This window comes from Eptatretus burgeri, chromosome 9, assembly GCF_056783735.1.
Source record: "Eptatretus burgeri isolate ZD-2024b chromosome 9, Ebu_testis_v1, whole genome shotgun sequence".
Classification (NCBI taxonomy): domain Eukaryota; kingdom Metazoa; phylum Chordata; class Myxini; order Myxiniformes; family Myxinidae; genus Eptatretus; species Eptatretus burgeri.
The window spans coordinates 83,336,525-83,357,452 of NC_140969.1; the positions used below are offsets into that span (position 1 = coordinate 83,336,525).

At 45.3% G+C, this 20,928-nt stretch overlaps 1 protein-coding gene across 7 annotated transcripts in view; it reads left to right on the forward strand.

Moving 5' to 3' along the window:
- Positions 1 to 20,928, forward strand: part of LOC147020473 (mitogen-activated protein kinase-binding protein 1-like) — a 179,987-nt gene that overhangs the window by 82,790 nt on the left and 76,269 nt on the right. For 4 of the 7 annotated variants that reach the window (XM_085895835.1, XM_085895833.1, XM_085895834.1 and 1 more), the window contains 10 exons: positions 1,144 to 1,235; positions 1,584 to 1,646; positions 3,884 to 3,941; positions 5,617 to 5,787; positions 5,975 to 6,112; positions 11,662 to 11,829; positions 18,232 to 18,389; positions 18,475 to 18,673; positions 20,134 to 20,280; positions 20,359 to 20,501. In XM_085895835.1, the coding sequence (XP_085751961.1) occupies positions 1,147 to 1,235; positions 1,584 to 1,646; positions 3,884 to 3,941; positions 5,617 to 5,787; positions 5,975 to 6,112; positions 11,662 to 11,829; positions 18,232 to 18,389; positions 18,475 to 18,673; positions 20,134 to 20,280; positions 20,359 to 20,501 (1,334 nt within the window). In that variant the 5' untranslated portion in view covers positions 1,144 to 1,146. Of the gene's footprint in view, positions 1 to 13; positions 516 to 1,143; positions 1,236 to 1,583; positions 1,647 to 3,883; positions 3,942 to 5,616; positions 5,788 to 5,974; positions 6,113 to 11,661; positions 11,830 to 18,231; positions 18,390 to 18,474; positions 18,674 to 20,133; positions 20,281 to 20,358; positions 20,502 to 20,928 lie in introns of those variants that run through there. The other 3 variants (XM_085895829.1, XM_085895831.1, XM_085895836.1) reach the window with 3 other exon arrangements.

Below are 20,928 nucleotides of genomic sequence, written 5' to 3' on the forward strand. Positions count from 1 at the left end.
GGAAAAAAACGGAAGTTTTTCTTGCATTTGACTGCACGTGTTATAATAACCTCGAGAAAGGACTCTGCCGTTGAGAAAGGTGCAGGCATGAAGAAGAAGAAGAAGAAGAAGAAGAAGTAGAAGTAGAAGTAGAAGAAGTCGTCTGTCACGTTTAATGTCCATCATCCAATAGGAACGTCTCGCCAGTTCACGTGATACGGGATCCGTTACGCTATTGGCTGTTGCTCGCAACAACGCTATTTTTGAAGTTGCGTCTGGAGGCTGAGCCGAATGTGAGAGATGGCGTGACGTTTCCCTCCCTTTTTTATTTATATTTTTTATATATACTTGGAGTACCGGCGGCCACGGGTTATCGGCATCTTATTCTGTCAAAGCAAAGGTGAAAAGTGTTATTGGGACGGGGAGGTTGAACGTTGATGGAGGTGGGGAATTTGTCGGCGGTGCGCCGCAGCAGCCAACAGTTACCTCCGGCGCCTCCGCGGAAGGGAAAGGTTCCGGAGCGAGTGAGTACCTCGGTGAGGTGGATGTAAAATGTTTCCGTGAATGACGTAAAGTACATGTAATGGAGGTTTGGACCATCGTGTTGGAGGAGGCTACACCTGTGTACAGGAACATAGGTATAACATGCATTCTCTGAGTTCTAAAGAAAGAAAGTTCATCAAACTGTTTCAATTGAAAACCAATCGCTAAGACTTCCTTTATAATGCAAAAAAAAAACAAAAAAAAAAAAACTGCATGTTCCATTTATTTAATACGTACGCACATTCAAGTATATGTGCTCCTTGCACGTTTCCTCCCAAACTCATCAAATGTTTTTCTCCTCTTCCCCTTCTGTCCTTTCTCCTCCTTTTTCTTTCCCATAATCTCCTCTCCCTCCTTTTTTATCGATCTTCCCCAAACCCCACTCCATACATTAAATAAACCACCCCTAACGACCTTTCTCGAGGTGTATGATCTCCGATTTGTACACCAACTTCATCCTCATATCATGATGGTCTTGCTTGCTGCATGTTACTGTTTCGACTTTAATATTTGTGATTGTTTAAATGAGTTTTAGCTCGTCCTTTATTAATGTATACATTTGTCATGAATTCCATGCATTAATAAATTATCCTCTTCTCTTTTTTTTTTTTTTTTTGGCAGCTCATGCTCGAGCATGTTTTGGGCATCACGTTGTCTTCGAGCTCTGGACTTTCCTCGGACCTCAATTCTGGGCTGCTTGCGTACCCAGCTGGGTAAAAAGGGCCACTTTGTAAACCATTAGAGCACGTATTGCGAGTGATGAGTCCCTCGAATGTGGACCTTGCGTTTCCATGCCGGTTGCTATCCATGCTTGATCGGGCAAAGCCTTTTTGAGTGTCCATTTGATTCGTCACCTAATGTTCACTGCTGTGCTCGATCATTTTGCTGCAAGGTTATCTCCATTTCTTTATTTATTTTCCTGTGACATCGATGTGGATCATGTCACCGCTATTGGACGAATGTGTCCCATTTTGTGGCTTTGTTTCAGTTCGCCTACCCTGAATCGCTTGTCGACATCCTTTTGTACAGACCGACTGATTATGTGCGTTTTGCCATTGCAGCTGCGTCGTCGTCCTGTTGGACCCACAATCTGGCGAGCAGACTCACATCGTGAATTCGTGCAGGTAACGCCGGGCCATTTGAAGTTGCTATGCAGTGGTGCTCGCAATCTGATAAATTACTTTTGATATCGTTTAATATGGAATAGGCAAAGCCGAGAAGCGAACGTAGAATTCTTCTTCCATTCGCTTCTGACTTTACATAAAACTTGTTCACAACTGTATACTTGCCAACTATACCGTGGTACATGTGAGCGCCGCGCAGCTGATGATTTTGACGCAATTTCCGGTTACTTCGGCCTGGATTCGGGATGAGCGGTCAAATAATGTAAATCACGATTAAAAAACATTTTTTTTGATGAAGCGGGAGATATCTTTATTAAAATTAACTTTGGGGGGAAAAAAAATAATTGAATAAACAAATAAATAAACGATCACTTCTGGTCAAGAATAAAGTAAATTAAAAGTTCCGGAAAGAGTTTTAAAATCACTCCCGGTAATGTTAAATACAAAATAAACACTTCCTGTCATGAAAAAAAAAATCACCTTCGGAAGTATAAAATTAACTTTGGGTAAAAAAAATAATTGAATAAATAAATAAACACTTCCAGTCATGATCTCCCGGCATGCATCATTCCCCATGACAAAAACCGGAAACAAAAAAAAAAACCCAGAAATAAAACAAAAACTGAAGCAAAATGGTCATAGCCAACGACACGGATTCACAATTGCCAGGGTATTGTGTTGTTTTTGTTTCCTATTCTCTCACGTGCACGCGTTAAGTATGAAGCTCGCTGCGTTTGCTATTAAACGACTACCGATAAAAAGATTCTTTGAGTAGTTTATTTTCACAACAAGATCCATTCTGTGTGATAGAGCAAACTCCGCATTGCGATATCGGTGCCGAAGCCATGTGAAAAATATACTTGGGATTGTAGGACTCGTTTCCTTATTTTATTTTATTTTATTTTTTTGATCATGGTAAATATACTGAAAGCAAATGTTATACATGTGCAATGATTATTGTGTAATATGTAACTAAATAAAGGTGTTTAAAGCAATCTAAAGCCTGGTGTTGGCTTTGTGGTTAGGGTGGTGGCTTGGGATCCGAGGGTCCTGAGTTCAATCCCCGTTAGCTGCTGAATTAATACACCAGGGGGGTTGACTCAGCCTGTCATCCTTCCGAGGTCGGTGAAATGAGTGCCAGTGTATTGGTAATAGGGGCACAACATCAGTGGCATAGTTGCGCCCCAACACAACGATAGCTACCCGGCAGCCAAAACTGCCAAATGCAAGAAGTAGAGGAAGAAGAAGAAGAAGAAGAAGAAGAAGAAGCATCCATACATCATTTTGGAAGTCTCGTATTGAACTTTGAAAGTCTTGTATTGAACTTTATGCAGGAATTTGGATTTTGGGGTGAAGCTGTTATGGGTTAAAATTGCAACTGGACTCAGTAGTGTTGTGGTTAAAGCCTCACCTCGGAGTCTGGGAGGTCGGTGGTTCGAACCGTACCCAAGTCATACCAAAGACTTTAAAAATGGTACATGCTGATTCCTTGCATGATGCTCAGCATTTGGAGGATAGAGACATAAACCGAATGGGTGGTGTCCCTTAGGGACATTTCTCGCTCAAAATACCCAGCTGACTGCAGAGAAAAGCATCACCACAAGATTCTTCTTCTTGCGTACGGAAGCTTGGCTTCCGGGTAGCTATCATTTTGTTGGGGCACAACTATGCTGCTGATGCTGTACCCCTATACCAGTACACTGGTATTCATTTCGCCGACCTCGGAAGGATGACAGGCTGAGTCAACCCCACCTGGTGTTAATTCAGTGGAAAACGGGGCTCGAACTCAGGACCGTAAGATCCCAAGCCAGCCACCCTAACCACTAAGCCAACACCAGGCATACCACAAGATGGCACCAATGGAATTCAACAGTGTTCAGAAGAAGAAGAAGAAGAAGACGTCCTCCCATTTTAATGTTGTGCGGTGCGTAACCCACTGTTTCGAGAGACTCCGGGTTTAAAGGGTCTAAATCTCGAAGAGCGGAGGTGATGATCCAGGCAGTCATTGAATCGGGCATTGGATTAACATTCCTGAACTCTTCCCTTCCCTGTTTCAGCAACGGTTGTGTTTAAACGTGGTTCCGTTTCTCTCCTGTCCCTCGTGTGTGTTTTAAATGAATTTCTTGGAAACCTTTCTTTTTATTCTGATTGATTTGTTTATAAAACATGTTTTTTGATTTTTACCTTCTGCTCCTGGTTTGTTTTATTCTCATGGTTCATACGTGTTCCACATGTAGGAAACCCATATCAGCACTCACGTTCTCTGTTGATGGCAGGCTTCTTGCTACAGGAGAGGTGAGATGATCCACATTGTCATTATTTGTTGCCATTTGCAGTGGACCCACCAAACTATATGCTTGGTGACAAATATACATTATCAGCCAGGAATGCATTTTTTCTACTTTAAAATATTAGAAAAATAAAAATCAATTACACGGCGCAGTCGTCCAAACCAGACTTTGGTGGTGTGATGCTGAGGACGTCTGCTCTGAGTCTGGGAGTTCAGTGGTTCAAACTCCGGCTGAGTCGTACCAAAGACTTAAAAATTGGTACGTGTTGCTTCCTTGCTAGATGTTGAGCATTTAAAGGATAAAAGCCCAGACAATCTCTATAGGATGGCATCCATGGGGAGGAGGAAATTCCTGACTGGGAAATGCCCTGCTGAACGCAGTGAGAAAGGTGGTGTCATTGTTTTGACGTTGCTTGTACTCTGAGACTCTAGGAAGTGACGGCACCCCCCCCCCCCAAGCTCAGTGGCTGTGTTGCCGCATGTATTTGTCTGTCTGTGTGTATGGCAGCTCCACTACGAGCCTGAGATCCTGTTAAAAACCACATACGCATACACATACACACACTGTAACTTGAGGCAGCAGAAAAAGCACTTTTGTTTAACATTGAACTGTTGGTTGAGTGATGGATGAAAACGAGGCTGGAGTTCTCTCTACATTGCTCAAGCATACCTGACCCACACTACGAACATTAATGTACTGTGTAAAACGAACAGTTAGCGAGGTAGGGTGCATATATTGTATAATCACGTGGAGCGTTTTGTACAACACAACGGGATACCGAATATACCTTCCTTGTGGGGTTGATCTGAGGGTCGATTCGACCCTTAAAGTCTTGCTAAAACCATCTGGCCAGGTTTGACATTTAACTAGCAGGAATTTGTAATTCCTTCAGGGTGCTTAAGATAACTCGGTTACTCTTCACGAAGGACGATCTTGATGTCTACCAACTAATGCTGATAGATGGGATACCCGGTTTAACGTCAATCCGAGGGGCGGCAATCGCATTGATTGACCTCATTCTGCTCGTGAAGCCTCATGGTGGCATTTAATAGCTGGGTCGGGATTCATACTCAGGCTAGACAGCTCAAGGTCAGGATTTGTACTCAGGCTAAACAGCTCAAAGTCGAGTGTGCATACCTCTCGGGTCTAGGATAGCCTACAGACTCTGTAAACGGTTTACCAAGGATTCCTAATGAGCCGAAGGTGTGATTATGAAAGCCCTGTTAGTGTGTACTCTATACTGCGATGAGTCGTACCTTCTAAAGTAAAGAGCTGCTGGATTTTAATTCTGCGTGGAGTATTAACACCCCCTTTGTTGGCCTCGCATCCCTTTCCCAGGTATGCGCTCTACTGAATCCCCTTCTCATTTCATCAAGTAATTATTGATTACTGGGTTTTCCCTACTTTGCTGACCCAATGTTGCCTGCATGCTCTCAATGAATGGTTCATTAATTGGACCACTCAAGTCAATCGGGGTCTATTTGCCTATTTGTTGCACTCGGTGAAGACTTCTATTTTTCATTCGACGGGCAGTGGGGAAACCCCATCGGTTCACAGGTTTACCCCCCCCCCCCACCTTCCTTCATTGCCCTGCTTTCCTTTTCACCAAATTTCTGTATTGTGAGTGTAGTGGCTTCTGGTTTTTGTTTGTTAATTAATCGATGTATTTTGTGGATCAGAGTGGGCACCAGCCAGCGGTGCGTGTTTGGAGCCTCTGTGGCTTTGAGGAGTTGGTGGAGTTGCAGGGACACTCCTTCGGTATCAGCGCAGTGGCGTTCTCTCCACTTGGCCGCCTTCTTGTCTCGGTGGGATTCCAGCATGACATGCTTGTAAATGTCTGGGACTGGAAGGTGAGTCAGCATGTCCGGTCATCCTACTGTTATGGCAACATAAGTGGTTGAGTTTCAACGACAGTATTGGTACCTCATAGACACGTCTTGCTGTCAAGATTTAACCTCATAATTGTAGCGAAAAATAAAAATGATAAATGGTCACGTATTGTGACCGTGTTGCAAAATAACTCTTTTTGTTCCACAGAAAAATTTGCTTGTTGCATCAAACAAGGTATCGAGCTGTATCTGGAATATCTCCTTCGCTCCGGATGGCTCTTTCTTTGTGACGAGTGGAACAAGGCACATTCGCTTCTGGCATATGGATTCTCTGACGAGCTCAAAGGTTTTACCATTACTTTGGGATATCTATCACAATATAGATTGGTGGAATACATTTTTGCAATCTTACAAGACCCATGGAAGAACTTCAATGTTTATTACACTGAAGACCATGACATCAGGAGACTGGACAAATTATCTTGTGTTTTAGCCTGTTCACAGCATTATAAACTACCTTTTCATATAGCAACGACAAACAAGCCAACCTACCTCTTGATAAATGTCGCATTTTCTTTCCCGTTAATGTGTTTTTTTGTTATTTTTGTTGTCCAATATGTTCACAATGTTTATTTATATATTGCTAGAAACACTCGCTTCATGTAGGGGTGGTGGGGCAAATTTATTTTGTGCCTTTGGCTAGTAATACCTCCCTCTGGCAAGGGTCACTAAACCACATGTACAGGTACAAATGATGAAGGGGGATTATTTTGTGACCATAACTTGACACTGGGTGGTACCCCTGAGCATGTATTCAATATTTGGTGATCAGCAAATCTATTTCTGAGTTTATTACATACATACATACATGCAGTTCCTGATTTTTAAGCCTCGTCTGTAATGGTGGAACAGCACCTTGAAACTAAAGTAGTGGTAAGATCGAGCTCTAAAGAGGCATCGGCCATGGCACCTCGATCTCGCCACTGCGTACCTTAGTGTTCTAACATCTGAATTACGAAAATAAAGTAGTACAGAGAGACAAACCCCCTTCTTTTTCTTTTTCTCCAGACATTGTTTCAAATTGGAACAATGTTGAAGTATTCAAAATCGTGATTGAAGAGCTACATTTGGAGAGTTCCAAGATTGGCCTAAAGACTAAATCGTGTTCAATTGAAAAGTAAAAAGCAAAACTTTCAAATTGGGGAAAAAAACCAGGTAGTTGGACCATGTCAAACATTAATTCAGATCATCTTGACAATTTGAGGAGATGTGCCAGAGCAGGATCGACAGCATTTGGGAAATGGAATAATACGAAAAGGAAACTTTCTTTCTGTTTGAAAAATTAAGTTTACAGTGTTTGTGTTCTCCCTCAATGGCACGTGGCAAGAAACGTGGCTTGTAATGATGAGGATAAAACAAAAATATTAATAATCCTGGAAAGAGCTATGGCTTTATGTTGTTTTGCAACCAAAGTCGACAATTCAATGGGACAGACAGAAAACCAAATTCACCATCTTGGTCACAAAAATGAAATGGAACACTCGGCAAGAAGAATGAACAACAAGTTACAAAGTATAAACTTCGAGGGACCTGGAAGAATGGAGGAAGCCCAAAGATTAGATGGACAGATGAGAGATAAATTTGCTTGAGTACAAAGAATGGACCACGTTGAGGAAGGCCTTTGTCCTGCAGTGAAATGAGAAAGGTTGGTCAAGTTGTGTATTTGTCGTGAGATACATTCTAACTGGGTTTGGAAGGACTCCTTCGGACTTTGAAATTGTCGCGTTAATGAGTAGGCCATGATTTGAAATTCACGGTCTTAAGATTGAGCGGAACGTACTGTGCCACCAACGTTGTAGACCCAGAAGCTGTCAAACATCATTTTTTTTTACCTTTAAAGGATGGTCTTGTATGGACAGTGTTGTAAAGAATACTGTAGGTGTTTGCAAATGAATGGTCATGATGCTGACGATTTCTTCTTCTTCTTTTTTTTCTGCCACAATGACAAATGTGTGTCCCGCTGATGCAATTGTGAAAATGATTTTGATGGATGGATGATCCTGTGAGGCAGTGCCATTGGCTAGGGGGTACAATCCTGGATGGGTCGCCACTCTGATACAGGATACTCGACTGGCTCACACCCAGGAAGCTGGTACTCATTTTGCCAACCTCGGAAGGATGAACTGCTGAGTCAACCCACTTGGTGTTATTTTGGCACAGTATTCTTAAGTTCCCAAACCAACTGTAAAGCCATCACAAAGCTTTTAAAATTATTTATGGTTTATAACTGAATTGATATTGCTGTAATTAGTGGGGCAGATAACAGCAATTTTTGAGAGGAATCGTGCAAATGATGATACAAGAATCAAATTTGGCACATTTGTTCTCCAGGGGATTCGAATCAAATCTGCCTGATTGGCCATTTGAAAATCCAAGATGGTGGCCATTTTTCAAGATGGCCGCCAAGTTAGCCTCCTGAAGTTGACTTTTTGCTTAGAAGTATTTGTAGTTGTCCGATTTGCATGATCTAGGTGTGGATTTCTATGTTTTCAAGCCTGCTGGAGTGGATTTTCCTGTTTGTAAAGCCCCCGACACACTTTTTCTGATTTTGCACCACTTTAATGGTGCAAAATCACTTTAATGGTGCACCACTGTTGTAGTTGTGAACAACTGCTTTCTCAAGACTGGGGGACAGATGATTCCATCTTCCACATACCGTGCAACAACTGCTTCTCCTAACTGGGCTGAGACTTCTAGGACTCTGTCGTATGATATTGTCACGAATTTGCGCCCGCCGGCGTGCGATCGGCCGCTTTCCACTAATAGCAACTGCGTCGCCCACTGGACGGACAATTCAGTCGTGACTTTCCGGAGCTAACGCCGGAACCCTGTCACGGGTGGGTCTTCAACCTCACCACGGCCGTGCCAATTGTCTCCCCGCGCAAGATAGGGTCACTCGCCGAACTCGATATACCTAAGTACCTGCGCGGGCAGTCGACTGGGCGACCGTACCTCGACGCAGGTCGGCTTGGGACACAAACCGCTTAAGCGGTCCTTTCCGTTCTGCAGTGATAACCGAGCGGGTATTATCGCCGACCTCGCCAGATCCGATTCTATTTAATGGGTGTTTAAAACCCAGCTATTTATTCCGCGATGCAAGATGGCATTTCAATTGGGTGAAAGGAGGACGCAATGAATGGGGTACCTTTTAGACCAGCACATTTATTATACAAAACGTAAGCAGGCAAATAGAAACAACAGGCAAGCACGTATACAGGCAAATAGAAACAAAAGCAGGCAAACAAAAGCAAGGGAAAGCACTACGACCGACTATAATTAATAAATGTACAGTCACTTAGGCAGTTTTACTTGACAGACGGCGCAACGACAACATTCATTCAAAAACACAAGAAAAGACCCCCTCACAGACAAGGGGGTCAGGCTGGACCACTTGGGTCTTTATGACATGGGACCTGGGAGACCGAACGGGTCCCGTGAGACCGTAGCAGGTTACCTGCACCCTCGAGGTGCCTCGATGGTCGGCGAGCTCTCTCTGGCACTCTCCTCCCGACTGCACGGCAGAGCTGGTCCTCTGCACACAACCCTCTCGACTTGGCGTTATCAGCACCACGACGAAGACATAGCTCCAGCTCGAAACCACGTCATTCCACGAAGCCACCAAAAGACAGACAAAGGCCACTCCGAAGACCACCACAAGACCAAGACAAAGACACCAAGACACGAAGCTCGCGTGCTGTCCGCCTTATATCCCCTGGGGCTCAGCGCTTTGCCCCTCCCCGTTTTAGGCTCCGCCTCCCTTCGAGAAGCTTCTCGAAAAGGGGCGTTCCTCAGCTCCGAGCACCTCATTCCTCATATCCACCAATCGCGAGCGAGCTTCCTCACCCTTCCACTCAAACCAAATGCGAAGACCCCCAAAAAAACGGGAAAATCCGTGCATCATCGCAGTTCCTTCCTTGGTCCCTTTACTTGGCGCCCTCGGATGGCTTTCGACGCGGAAAGGATTGTAACGTGGTTTGTGGAGGATGGTGTTTGATAGATGGTGGTGTACTTGTTGTGGCGATTGTGGCGTGGTTGGTGGTGGTTGCTGGCGTTGTGGTTGTTGTTGGCGTTGTGGTTGATTTGGGGGGTGAAGTTGGTTGCTGTAATGGTTGTCGTGATATGGTCGGTTCAAAATAACGATAGAAACAGAAAAACCTACCTCAAAGGGCCACAGCCCGGTGAACACGAAGAATCCCTCTAAACAACGGTGGGGAAACCTATCTGAACACTCACTTACCGGGGTAACTGATCTAAGGAACCTTTATGGTGTTCTGTGAATTTCCACAGCCGTAACAATATGCTGAGCCCATTCTCATGGAGCATGTCAATGAGTTTTCTCTTCCTCATCTTGGCAAACACATACAGGCCAACGTAGACTGCAAAAGGTGTCTCACGGTCCTTGGAAATACCTGTGGACATCCGTTCCTTGCTTGTACTGCAGGAGCTGTGATATAGAAAGGTTAGATTTCGATGCTCCATGCTGGAGTTGGGACTTGATTTCTGCGCCATGTTTGACCATGCATACAAATTGCAGAAGTGATGGTGGTACAGCCTGTTCTTGGTCTGTGTCGTGAAACGTGCTGCTGAAATGCGACTTTTGATGGAGCATGTCTCGTCTTATTATCCCAGCAGCTTTCGCTATATGGATCGCTTCACTGTACTTGGATGCTTGTGTGAGGATTGAGCCTACATCATTCTCAAAAGCCAGCAGAGCATCTCGTCCTTGGCGATGAGCTTGCAGCTTGGGGATGTGAAAAAGCAGCTGGTCCTTAAGTCGAGTAGGATGAACATCAGGCGATTCAACACCAAGCTGCTCCAGCCTCTGCTTGTAAAGCATGGTCATATCAGCAAGCCTGAAAATGGGTGGATCTGTACTATCACTGGCAGTTTTCATCTCACTAATGTAGGTGACCAGTTCGGAGAAAGCAATTGAATATGCTTCCTTCCAGTGCTCCTGTGCTTTCTCTTGCTCCTGCGCCTTCAGGTAGTCTCATTCTCGGTTATACAATGCCACCAAGCAGGCAGGGTGATATTTCAGTTCTTGTGCTACGACATCTACACTCAGTTTGGCAAGGAGTTTTCTATCACTGAGTGTTTTTGCACATTTGTTTATTTTCTTATTCAATTTCATTGTCATTGCTTCTCTAAGCTCACCCCCTTGGGTTTCACAAATAAAACATTCTTGTGTTTTAGCTTCTTGGACCTTTTGTGGGATCTTACTTCTACTGCCCTCATCACTAGCACCTGCAGGGATTGATCTTTTTTTCAATCTTTGCAAACGTATGAAAATCATGAACAAATGTGCAAAATCAGAAAAAAAGTGTGTGTCACGGGGCTTTAAAAACAGGAAAATCCACTCCAGCAGGCTTGCAAACATTGAAATCCACACTTCGATTATGCAAATCGGACAACTACAAATACGTCTAAGCAAAAACTCAACTTCGGGAGGCTAACTTGGCGGCCATCTTGAAAATGGCCGCCATCTTGGATTTTCAAATGGCCAATTGGGCAGATTTGATCAGAAAGCCCTGCAGAACAGAAATGTCAAATTTGATGCTTGTATCATAATTTGCATGATTTTTCTACTATCTACTACACTAAATATTTATATGAGCGATTACCAACGACCAATCATGCACAAGTGATTATCAATTTGATTATTGAGAAGTAAAACTTTTTTCTTTTACTTCTGTAACCCTCATATGATCTTTGACTTTTATCCTGAGGGGGGCAATAGATTTCTGTATCATGTGCTGCGAGTCCTTTTTTTTGCATACTATTTGTGGATTGATGGTTTCTGACTGGCCTGACCTAAAGCTGGTCGGGTTTGCACAGGCAGACTGCCCGGTGCCCCTGCGGGGCCGAAGCTGTTTGCTCGGAGAGCAGCGAAACAACAAATTTTGTGCAGTGGTGTTTATGGATGATCGAGTATTTGCTGTGACACGTTCTGGGCTGCTTTGTGAGATTGAGCAGCGTGTCCTTCAGCGCTACATTGAGCTAAAGGTGAGGGCTGGACAAAAACCAAAAAGCTGGTTTGGCACTTCTTTTTAAATTTTTTTTTTGTTTGCAGGAATGGAAAATTGTCCCATGTTGTGACATGAGAGTTTTGAAAAAAAAAAAAAAAATCTGCAGGCCTGCAAATGCAATATGGAGAAATAAATCTGTCTCGGCTCCCAAGTTAATCAGCATAGCACATGATATTACCGGCTGCAAAGCAGCAGCCCCTGCTCTGTCTCCAGGACATGTTGAAATGGAATAAAAAAATATATATTCGGAATGCTTTTGAACTTTATGGACAACCGTATCAAGTTTAGCTCCTGGAAAGAGCTTTGAAGGATCACCGAGTTGGTTCTAAAAGTTTTTCATACTCTGACTATGGTGGTGGTGAACAGAATTGAGCTGGAAGGTATGCAGATGGCCTCGGTGGTCCTTTCGTAAGAACGGCCAACCGCTTTGACCCTAGAATTTGTGATCACGATTTCCACCCCTTTTACATGTGGACATAGACCAATAAATTTATCACTCTTGTACAGATCGTGGAGATTGGACGCATTGACTTGTATGTTGTGTACTCTGTCGTAGCACATACGATGCAACACCACCTGTTGGATGTACCCATAATTGGTTCAATACTACCATTTTCAGTGAATTCTTTGGCCATTAATTTGAGCTGCCAGGAACTTTATGGCAGCTTGCTTTTTTGCCGGTCATTGCTGAGGCCGCACATTGATTATAGCCGAGTGATCCCAAATAAAACCCGCAATTGATTATTGCTATCGATTTGAATATGTCACAATACATTGAAACAACAAAAGTGCATCTGTTGTTATGAATATATTATTGTCGAAGGTCATTCCAACCAAACTTCCTGGTTTAGGCTCTGTTCAGTCCCCTCCCCTTGCCTCCCCCCTAACCATTCCTGCTCCGTTTATGGAACGTTAAATTGTTTTTGTAAGATTATGATATTGTGGAAATGACTCTGAGAGGTTAATAAATGCTTAATGTAGTGAGGCTATTTCCTTCATGAGTGTTTAGAATAAACGTAAAAGCAATTAAATGTGATATTAGGTATGTGTGGCTATTATGTTTCGATAGATGTCAAACTCACCCTCATGTTTGCATCTTAAAATCCTCAACACTATTAATAATCACCTTTTTATTTGGTGTTTTTTGCTCTGTTTTCTGTCCCAAATGTTCTTAGCGTTTTGCCAGGTGGCAAACCTCCTCGCCACAGGGCGGGAAGGCCTTGTCCATTCGGCTGGGGAGTTCGCCCCACCCACCGGCGGGGAATTGTACCAATAGCAGCTGGGATAAGAAAGGCTAAGTGTGTCGGTCTGTACAGATGGGGGCTGTGGGTGTAAAGGCAGTTAGGTGGGGAGAGGGGGGGGTGGAGGAGCCTTGACCCTTGGCAGATACTGCTTTGCAAGCCTCCTTGTCAAGATGCCCAAGCCCGTGCCCCACCTATCTAGAGCTCTCTGTGTCTCTGTCTCTTTTTTTTCTTCCCCCCGCCCCCAATGGGGCCCAGGTGCTTTGCTTGATGTTGCTTTGCATGACTTGCCTGCTTTGAGTAACAATATCTGTGCTCTTGTTTTCCCCTCTATCTCTATCATGTGTGATCAAGTGGGCCCAAAGGCAATGGGTCATTAAGATTCTAGTTTGTTCGTGGGCCTTTTATTTATTGGGTAGTGGGTTAAAATAGGTTTATCATTATTTTATTGTTGACTGTTGCTTGTGATTGGTCCTTTTTTTATTTTTTTATTTTTTTATTTTTTATTTTTTCTCCCCCCCTCCTACCTACCCCACTCATCAAACTCACTCATCCATCCATCAAACTCACTCATCCACCCAACCTCCTCCATCAAACTCACTCATTCTGCAAACCTCCTCCATCAAACTCGCTCATCCAACCAACCTCACTCATCAAACTCACTCATCCAACCAAACTCACTCATCAAACTCACTCATGTGAGTATATTAAAAGTGTTTGATATCAAATTTGTGACTTTTGTCCTTATTTTATCGGGCCGGTAGAAATTCTACTGGGCCGGTAACTTTTTCTAGTCACCGGCCCTGCTTGCCGGTGGATAAAAATGTTAATTTGCACCCCTGATGCATTGGTTTTGTAACCTTCATCTCTGATGGGCCCTGACAGAATGGTGCAGAAGTGGCACACGTACCATCTGGATGCTAGCCTGAGTTTGATTCCTGACCTGACTACAAACTCTCCTATTGTACTTGTCATGCTTGGCGTTGCATCACAAAGTATGTCATCCTTCAGATGTATGTTAAGCCAGGTATCTCATCTGTTAGCATTAGCCGGTGGATGTTAAAGATCCCCTGGTGTTGTTTGCAAAATGAGGAGAGTCCTCTCCGGCACCATGAGTAAATTGCTGTTCCTGCCTAAATCGGTTTGAGACTTGAACCAAACTTTCCTCTTCTGATCCAAAAAGGTGGATTATTGGGGCCATGAAAGAAGTGTTAAAAGCTTGCTTTAGTCTTCTGTAATTTTGCTGTTCCACAAGCCTGTGCTGTGCATCTAAACCTGTCATTATTCATTGTTCAGTGTGGTTACTGCCACATCTTTTTTTATATATATATATATATTGTTGTGGTTACCAAATTCGCAAACCACCATTCAGGTCCCTTAGGTGAGGTATCTCGGTAAGTATATGTGTAGTTAGGCCCAAACCCGTTGTCTAGTGGGAATACATGTCATTTATACGTGCTGCGACTCTTCAGGATAGCCGTTTTTCTTTTACTATCTTTATTTTGGACCAATCGCCATGATTACCACCACAACCACAACATCAACCACCAACCACAACACCGCTTCACCACAACCGCCACGACCTTCATGTCACACCTCGCAACCGTAGCATCGCCACCGTTCTTGCCCTGCTGTGGGTACCGGTGTTGGACTCGTGCAGGGCGCACGTTGAACAGCGTGTACAAAATCACGGATTTTGTGCTTCAAAAACGGATCAAAAACGACACACGCCCACTTTTTGCCGTCCAATCGGTGAGCGAGGGGCGATTTGGCCCCGCCTCCAGAACGATCGATATATGCAAATTTGTGGATCAAAAAGCCTTCACGCCCACTTTTTCTCGGGCCAATGGGGAGCGAGGTGAAAGGTCAAAGGGAGGGGGTCAAAGGCGAAGCTACGGGGGGATAAAAGGACCGTGTTCGTCAGTCAGAGCAGTGTGGAAGTCTGGAGCCCGAAGCCTGCAGTAGCTGGAGAAGCTGAAGAGAGTCGAACGAGGAGAGCCCAAAGAAGAGTCCAGGGTGGAGAGTCCAGAGGCGGAGAGGCGGCAGCGGCGAAGGCAGACGAGGGGGTGCTCGCGACGGTGCCGGGAGCTGCACGCCCGAGGAAGGCCGGCAGCGCGACCTGGCCGAGGTGGAGACGCACACCAGGGATAATAAAGATCCTCTATACCCCGAGCATCAGCAACCCCCTCCTGTTTCCCCCGCGCTGAGATAGTGCGACCAAGGGGGCCCCTTTCCCACCCCCTGCCAGGCACTGTCCGCGAGGCCCGCGGAGTGAGGCGCCATCGCCGCTCCGCGTCTCATCACCAGACGGGTAGGCGCGACCCGGTCTCGGCCTCAGGCCCGCCTCATTCTTGAGGGTATTTCTTTTCCTTGGTTTTGGGTATGTGTTGTCGGCGCCGTCTGTGAAGTAGAATTGTATAAGTGTTGCCGTGTGCTCGGTAGTCGGTATTAGCTCTGCACTGTGTTTTCACTTTTATATTTGCTTTTTGTGTAAATGGAATTGTGTTTTCTTTTTTTTTTGTGTGCTTTTGGTGGAATTGTATTTGTGTGCTTCCCGTGTGCCGCGAATAAATGTGCTTTTGTGTTGAACTGTTTCCCGCTTCGCTTCGTCATTTCTCCCATTGAACCCTCATCTTGCTTCACGTAAAGGGTTGGTAGTGGGCTGAATACGCCCGATAATTAATCAAACCGTCGAGGTCGACGATAACACCGCTCGGTTATTCTGATAGTACGGAACGGGTCGCTTAAGTGGCCTGTGTCCGAAGTCGACCTGCGGCGAGGTGCGATCGCCCGGTCTACCCTCCGCGTGGGTACTTAGGTAGGTCGACCCGGCGAGCAACCCTATCCCACGCGGGGGCTGATTGGCTCGATCGCGGTGAGACCGAAAGGTCCACCCGTGACTGGTTCCCGGCGTTAGTCCGAGAGGGTCACGACTGGATTGTCCGTCCGGTGGGCGACGTGCCGCGATTCGAGTTACGTGGCCGTTCGCACGCCGGCGGGCGCGAAATCCGCAACAATATATTACATTATATCTTCTTCTTTCGGCTTGCTCCCGTTAGGGGTCACCACAGCGGATCATCCGTTATGATCCGCATAATGATTTGACACAGGTTTTACACCGGATGCCCTTCCTGACGCAACCCTGGTCACCTCTTACGACACAGGGATACGGTACACCTATTCTAACCTGGGCATACACCGGGCCCAGTACACTGGTACTCACTTCGCCGACCTCGGAAGGATGACAGGCTGAGTCAACCTCCTGGTGTGTATTAATTAAAGCGGCCAACGGGGCTTGAACTCAGGACCTTTTGGATCCCAAGCCGCAACCCTAACCACTACGCCAACACCAGGCTTTTTTTTATAGCGCAGGTCAAAGGTTTTATATATATTGTTGCGAATCCGGGGTGGCGGGATTCTCACCCGACTCTTGGCGCCACCCTCACCACCGCCGTCTCCGGGGTTTATAACGCCGGCTGGCTCAGCACAGGCCTCGGGTCACGCGTCTTCAATTGCGATACCAACGTAATCCTGAACCTTACCAGTTGGGGAAATAGAACCCCGGTTGCAGACTGGTTTTGTCAGATGCCGAGCGTTTTCTGCCAGTCTGTAACAATTTTGGTTTTATATGCCAATCGAACGGATCGTTCCCCGACGCGGCACAAATTTATCCATGGCGGCAACTTCATACGAACCAACCAGATTTATCGGGGAACACAACACAACACAACACAAGCAAACCATTCATGACGATGTTTTTATTAACAATCTTTAACCCGTTCTTAACTGGGGAACTATGGACTACAGGTTTCGAGGGGTCCCTACCGATATATGCCTTATACAACATGTGCAGACAAGAGAGTACTTGGTGATGTTTCATGGACGAGAGGAAAGTGTCAAAAAGCACGAATGTCGCTCGTAACAAGCGGATGTCCACGGATTCGAGACCCCAGCTCGAATTCGAACACGCCGCGTGGCGAGACGGCGCTCGCCTGCCTTTTCTGCACTGCACGCGGTCTCCGCGAGCTCTGACCCCGGCGTAAGATCGACGGCACAAGACCGTCAGATCAACGATGGGCTTCAGCTGATTTCTCTCAAGGTCCAGCATACAAATCCAGGCCTGGCCTGTGCACCAGACAAGGCCCAAATCGAGGTGCCTGGCTCCGGCAAGCGGATCGTCAAACGTGTCGAGCCTTGAGGTGAGCAAGGACCGTCAGAGGCTCCATCATTTCCTCTCTTGCATTCCCGCCTCGAAGCCCGACTTGTCAACTCCATCCTCTCAGTGTCTTTCTCTGCAGAATCACCTTTTCTTTCCTTCTCTACACTCGCCTCTCAAAGCTGACCGCCGTCTCTCACGGCAGAATCACCTCCTCATAAGAGTCGATCGCCGACTCGACGTGCAGGCCGCCTCTCCCACTGCCCAAAAAGGCAGACTTGACGTGCAGGCAGCTGCTCTTACTGCCAAAAATGCTGACTCGGCGTGCTTATGTTCAGCGTCTCTCCCGGCAGATCCAACGCTGTCCCTCCTTCGTTCGCTCGCTTCGAAACACTAGCACGTCTCGAGAGCGACTGTTTTCCCCAAACTGAACCCTTTCTCTCTTTTACGAGGTCTTTGTTCGCTCGCTGTGAGACACTGGCTTCTCCCCCTTTTTGAAGCTGACAAACTCCTCCCCTCAGTTTCACTTCCTCTTTTTGGCCACACCCTCTCAGCCGACTGGGATGGGCCTCGTTCGGGACAGGGAAGGAAGAAGAGGGAGCTCCCGATCCACCACCACCGCACAAACAATAAACCGTCTTTCAACTCCCGACACACATGAAACGTCCATTTTACCAAACAACCTAGCTAAACATGCATTTAATGGGGGATCTGAGCTAATCCTATATTTAGCAGCATACGAAGGGCCATTTCCATAACAATATTATATATTTATTTATTTATATGTATTATATATATATATATATTATTTATATTTATTTATTTATTATTGATAAATATTTATATTTATATATATATATATATTTTTTTTTTTTACATTTGCCACCTGAACAGGTGGTTTAATGTTTAAAATATAGCTGTGATTGTGATGAATTTTTGCCCCTTTTCCTTCCCACCTGTTACCTGGTACCTTTTATGACAGGCTAGCAGTGCCTTATGCTTGGCAGCTGGTGATGGAATGATTTTTTGCGGTTGTACAAATGGAGTGGTGCGCGTGTTTGCCATGGACCTTCACTTCCTGTTTAACTTGCCACGACCACATTGCTTGGGGGAAAACATGACGCCAGGAACTGAGTTGCCGTACGTCTTGTTGAAATTTTTTTTAATGATTGTTAAATGGTTCATCTGCTTCGTCTCAGGGTTTGTAACCTTTCGTCATCTCCAGGAAGCCACAGAAGGATCCAAATGTTGCTCGCTTTCCTGACGTGCTGGCTTTGAGTCACAACGGTGCACGCCATTGGCTCGCTTGTGCCTACAGCGATCACAGCCTTTATGTGTGGCACGTTGGCGAGTCCCCCGACGGCGAACACATCACTTGTGAATTCTCGGCGCTCTACCACTCTGCCTGTGTTTGGGGAGTTGAGGTATGATATAATGCGACATTCTTATTCCCTCCTTCTGTGCTAACTCGATGAAACCTTGATTACGGCTACTGCGAGTGAAAGTGCTTTCTAAAGCACCGATTGGAAAGATACCGATCAAACATTGCTTATAAATTTACCAATCTTCTACTAATAGGTATGCATGTTAAATGTCTCTGCATTATCATGGCAGCATAGTAGAGCTATTTCATTTGGGAATGCAAGCACACATCATCACGGCTTGTGTTTTATTTATTTATTTATTTATTTGTTATCCTTTCATTTTTCTTTATTCTGATGCATTTTCGATTGGTCGACATGGCGGAGGGTATTACAAGTTATGACTCAAAGCCACCACATTACCAGTTTAGCAGTACTTAGACAATTTTTTTTCATCATTATGGCCATCTCGACCAATCGAATGTGCCGCTGGCACTCTTCGGCGGGAGACTTTCGAGAGTCGGACAAAATGGCGACTCGTAGTAAATATTGATTGTGCTTGGAAACGCAAAGCAAGGGTTGAAAAGACCCTGCCCAAGTCTTTTCCTCAAGTCTGTGCAGGGTAAGGGGTTCTATGAATTCCCTTGGTCTTTTTTGTTGTTGTTGTTGTTGTTGTTGTTTTGGGGTTTGTTTGTTTGTTTTTGAATGCTGCTTTAGACAAAACTTGCAAAGTACCCGTCCTACGGGCGATCTTGTTTCAGGCATGCAACACATTCTTCTGATGCATACCTTTTATTTGGGCGGTGTATCGGCAACTGCCAGCTCTATGTTGGCAAAAAAATATACTCCTGGGTTGCGTGCATGAACTAAAAACATGCCTACTGCTTATAATTCAAAACGCCTCGCTGCACTGGAAAACGTGGGGACAGGAATGCTGTAGTGTAAATGGTGGAGACTTGTAATACCCTTCCCCACCTGGAGGTGGCGCTACACGATACACATTTACATCGAGAATTTGTATACAGCTAGTATGTGCACATGTTCATCATGCTCTGCATTATTCTTGGAATAATGTTGGTTGAGTACCAATAGCATCTGTTGGGGTTTGTGGTGCACAAGCTGGGTTCCTCAACCTATCGATTTGAAAGGGTTTTCATGTTTACCACGTTTGTCGGACTTTGTCTGCTTTCCATATACCTTGTCCTGTTTGTACTTCCCAACTTCCGCTGCCATGTGTTTGTTCCCTCACAAGTCTTTGTGGGCCAACTGTAATGCTTCCCTCTCCATGCCCCTTTCATGAGCCTCAATATCTGTTTAAAACACTTTCTTGTATTAGCTCTTTGTAGTTTTGGTTCTGACAAATAACTTGTGTGTTGGAAACCCAACCGGATGATGATACGAGTAAATTTCAACGTTTGCTTTTTATGTTGTGACCAGAGTTGAAATTCTCAGTGGGATCTGGACCTTTTGCATAATTATTATTATCTGGAGCCATTTTGACTTCTTCCCCCCCCCCCTTTCAGATGTACCCTGAACTCCCTGAAGGACTTTTACTGTCTCTGCCTATTGGTTCATTCATCACGGCTTCTGATGACAACACCCTCAGGATGTGGCATGCACGACCTTACGCGTCACCCAGCAAGGCCTCGCGGCTTCATCAAAATGTCAACGTGAGTAAGGCCGACCGTGTCCGTACCGTTTAAGGCAAACTTTATTTTCTTTCTCATTGTATTTTTGTTTCATTCCAGTCACTAAAAGTGATTCATATAGAAGAGGCTGTTGGAAGAGATGCTTCGTCTGTATCCTGTGAGGTTGTTGGTGGCCTCAGGGCCCTTTGCATCAATCCTGATGGTCAGGAGCTTGCTTCAGGAGACAGGATCGGTAATGTCAGGTGAGGCCAGTCATTCATCATACAATCGAACTGCTTATGCCCTCTTTTGCTTAAGAACAATGGGTGGAACAATTTTTTGGTGGTTCAAACCCTGCTCAAGTCATCCCAAAGACTTTAGAAATGGTATGTGTCGCTTCCTCGACACTCGGCATTTGAAAACGATAGAGCATGGACGAGAAACCACAGGGAGAAGGAAATGCCACTTGATTGCCCCACTGAGTGCAGGGAAAAGGGGTGTCATAAAGATGGCGTAACTGGTAACCAGAGGGTCTCGGTTGGTGATGTCATTTCTCCGAAGTTGACCGTTTTTAATACTGTTACGGCCCAGGGTTCAAGGCTCGTCACGAGGGAAACCCCTCGGGTTCCTTCCGATCACCCCGTCCTGAGGCTACCAGCTGCGGATAACCCCGTGGTCTGTCGGGTTGCT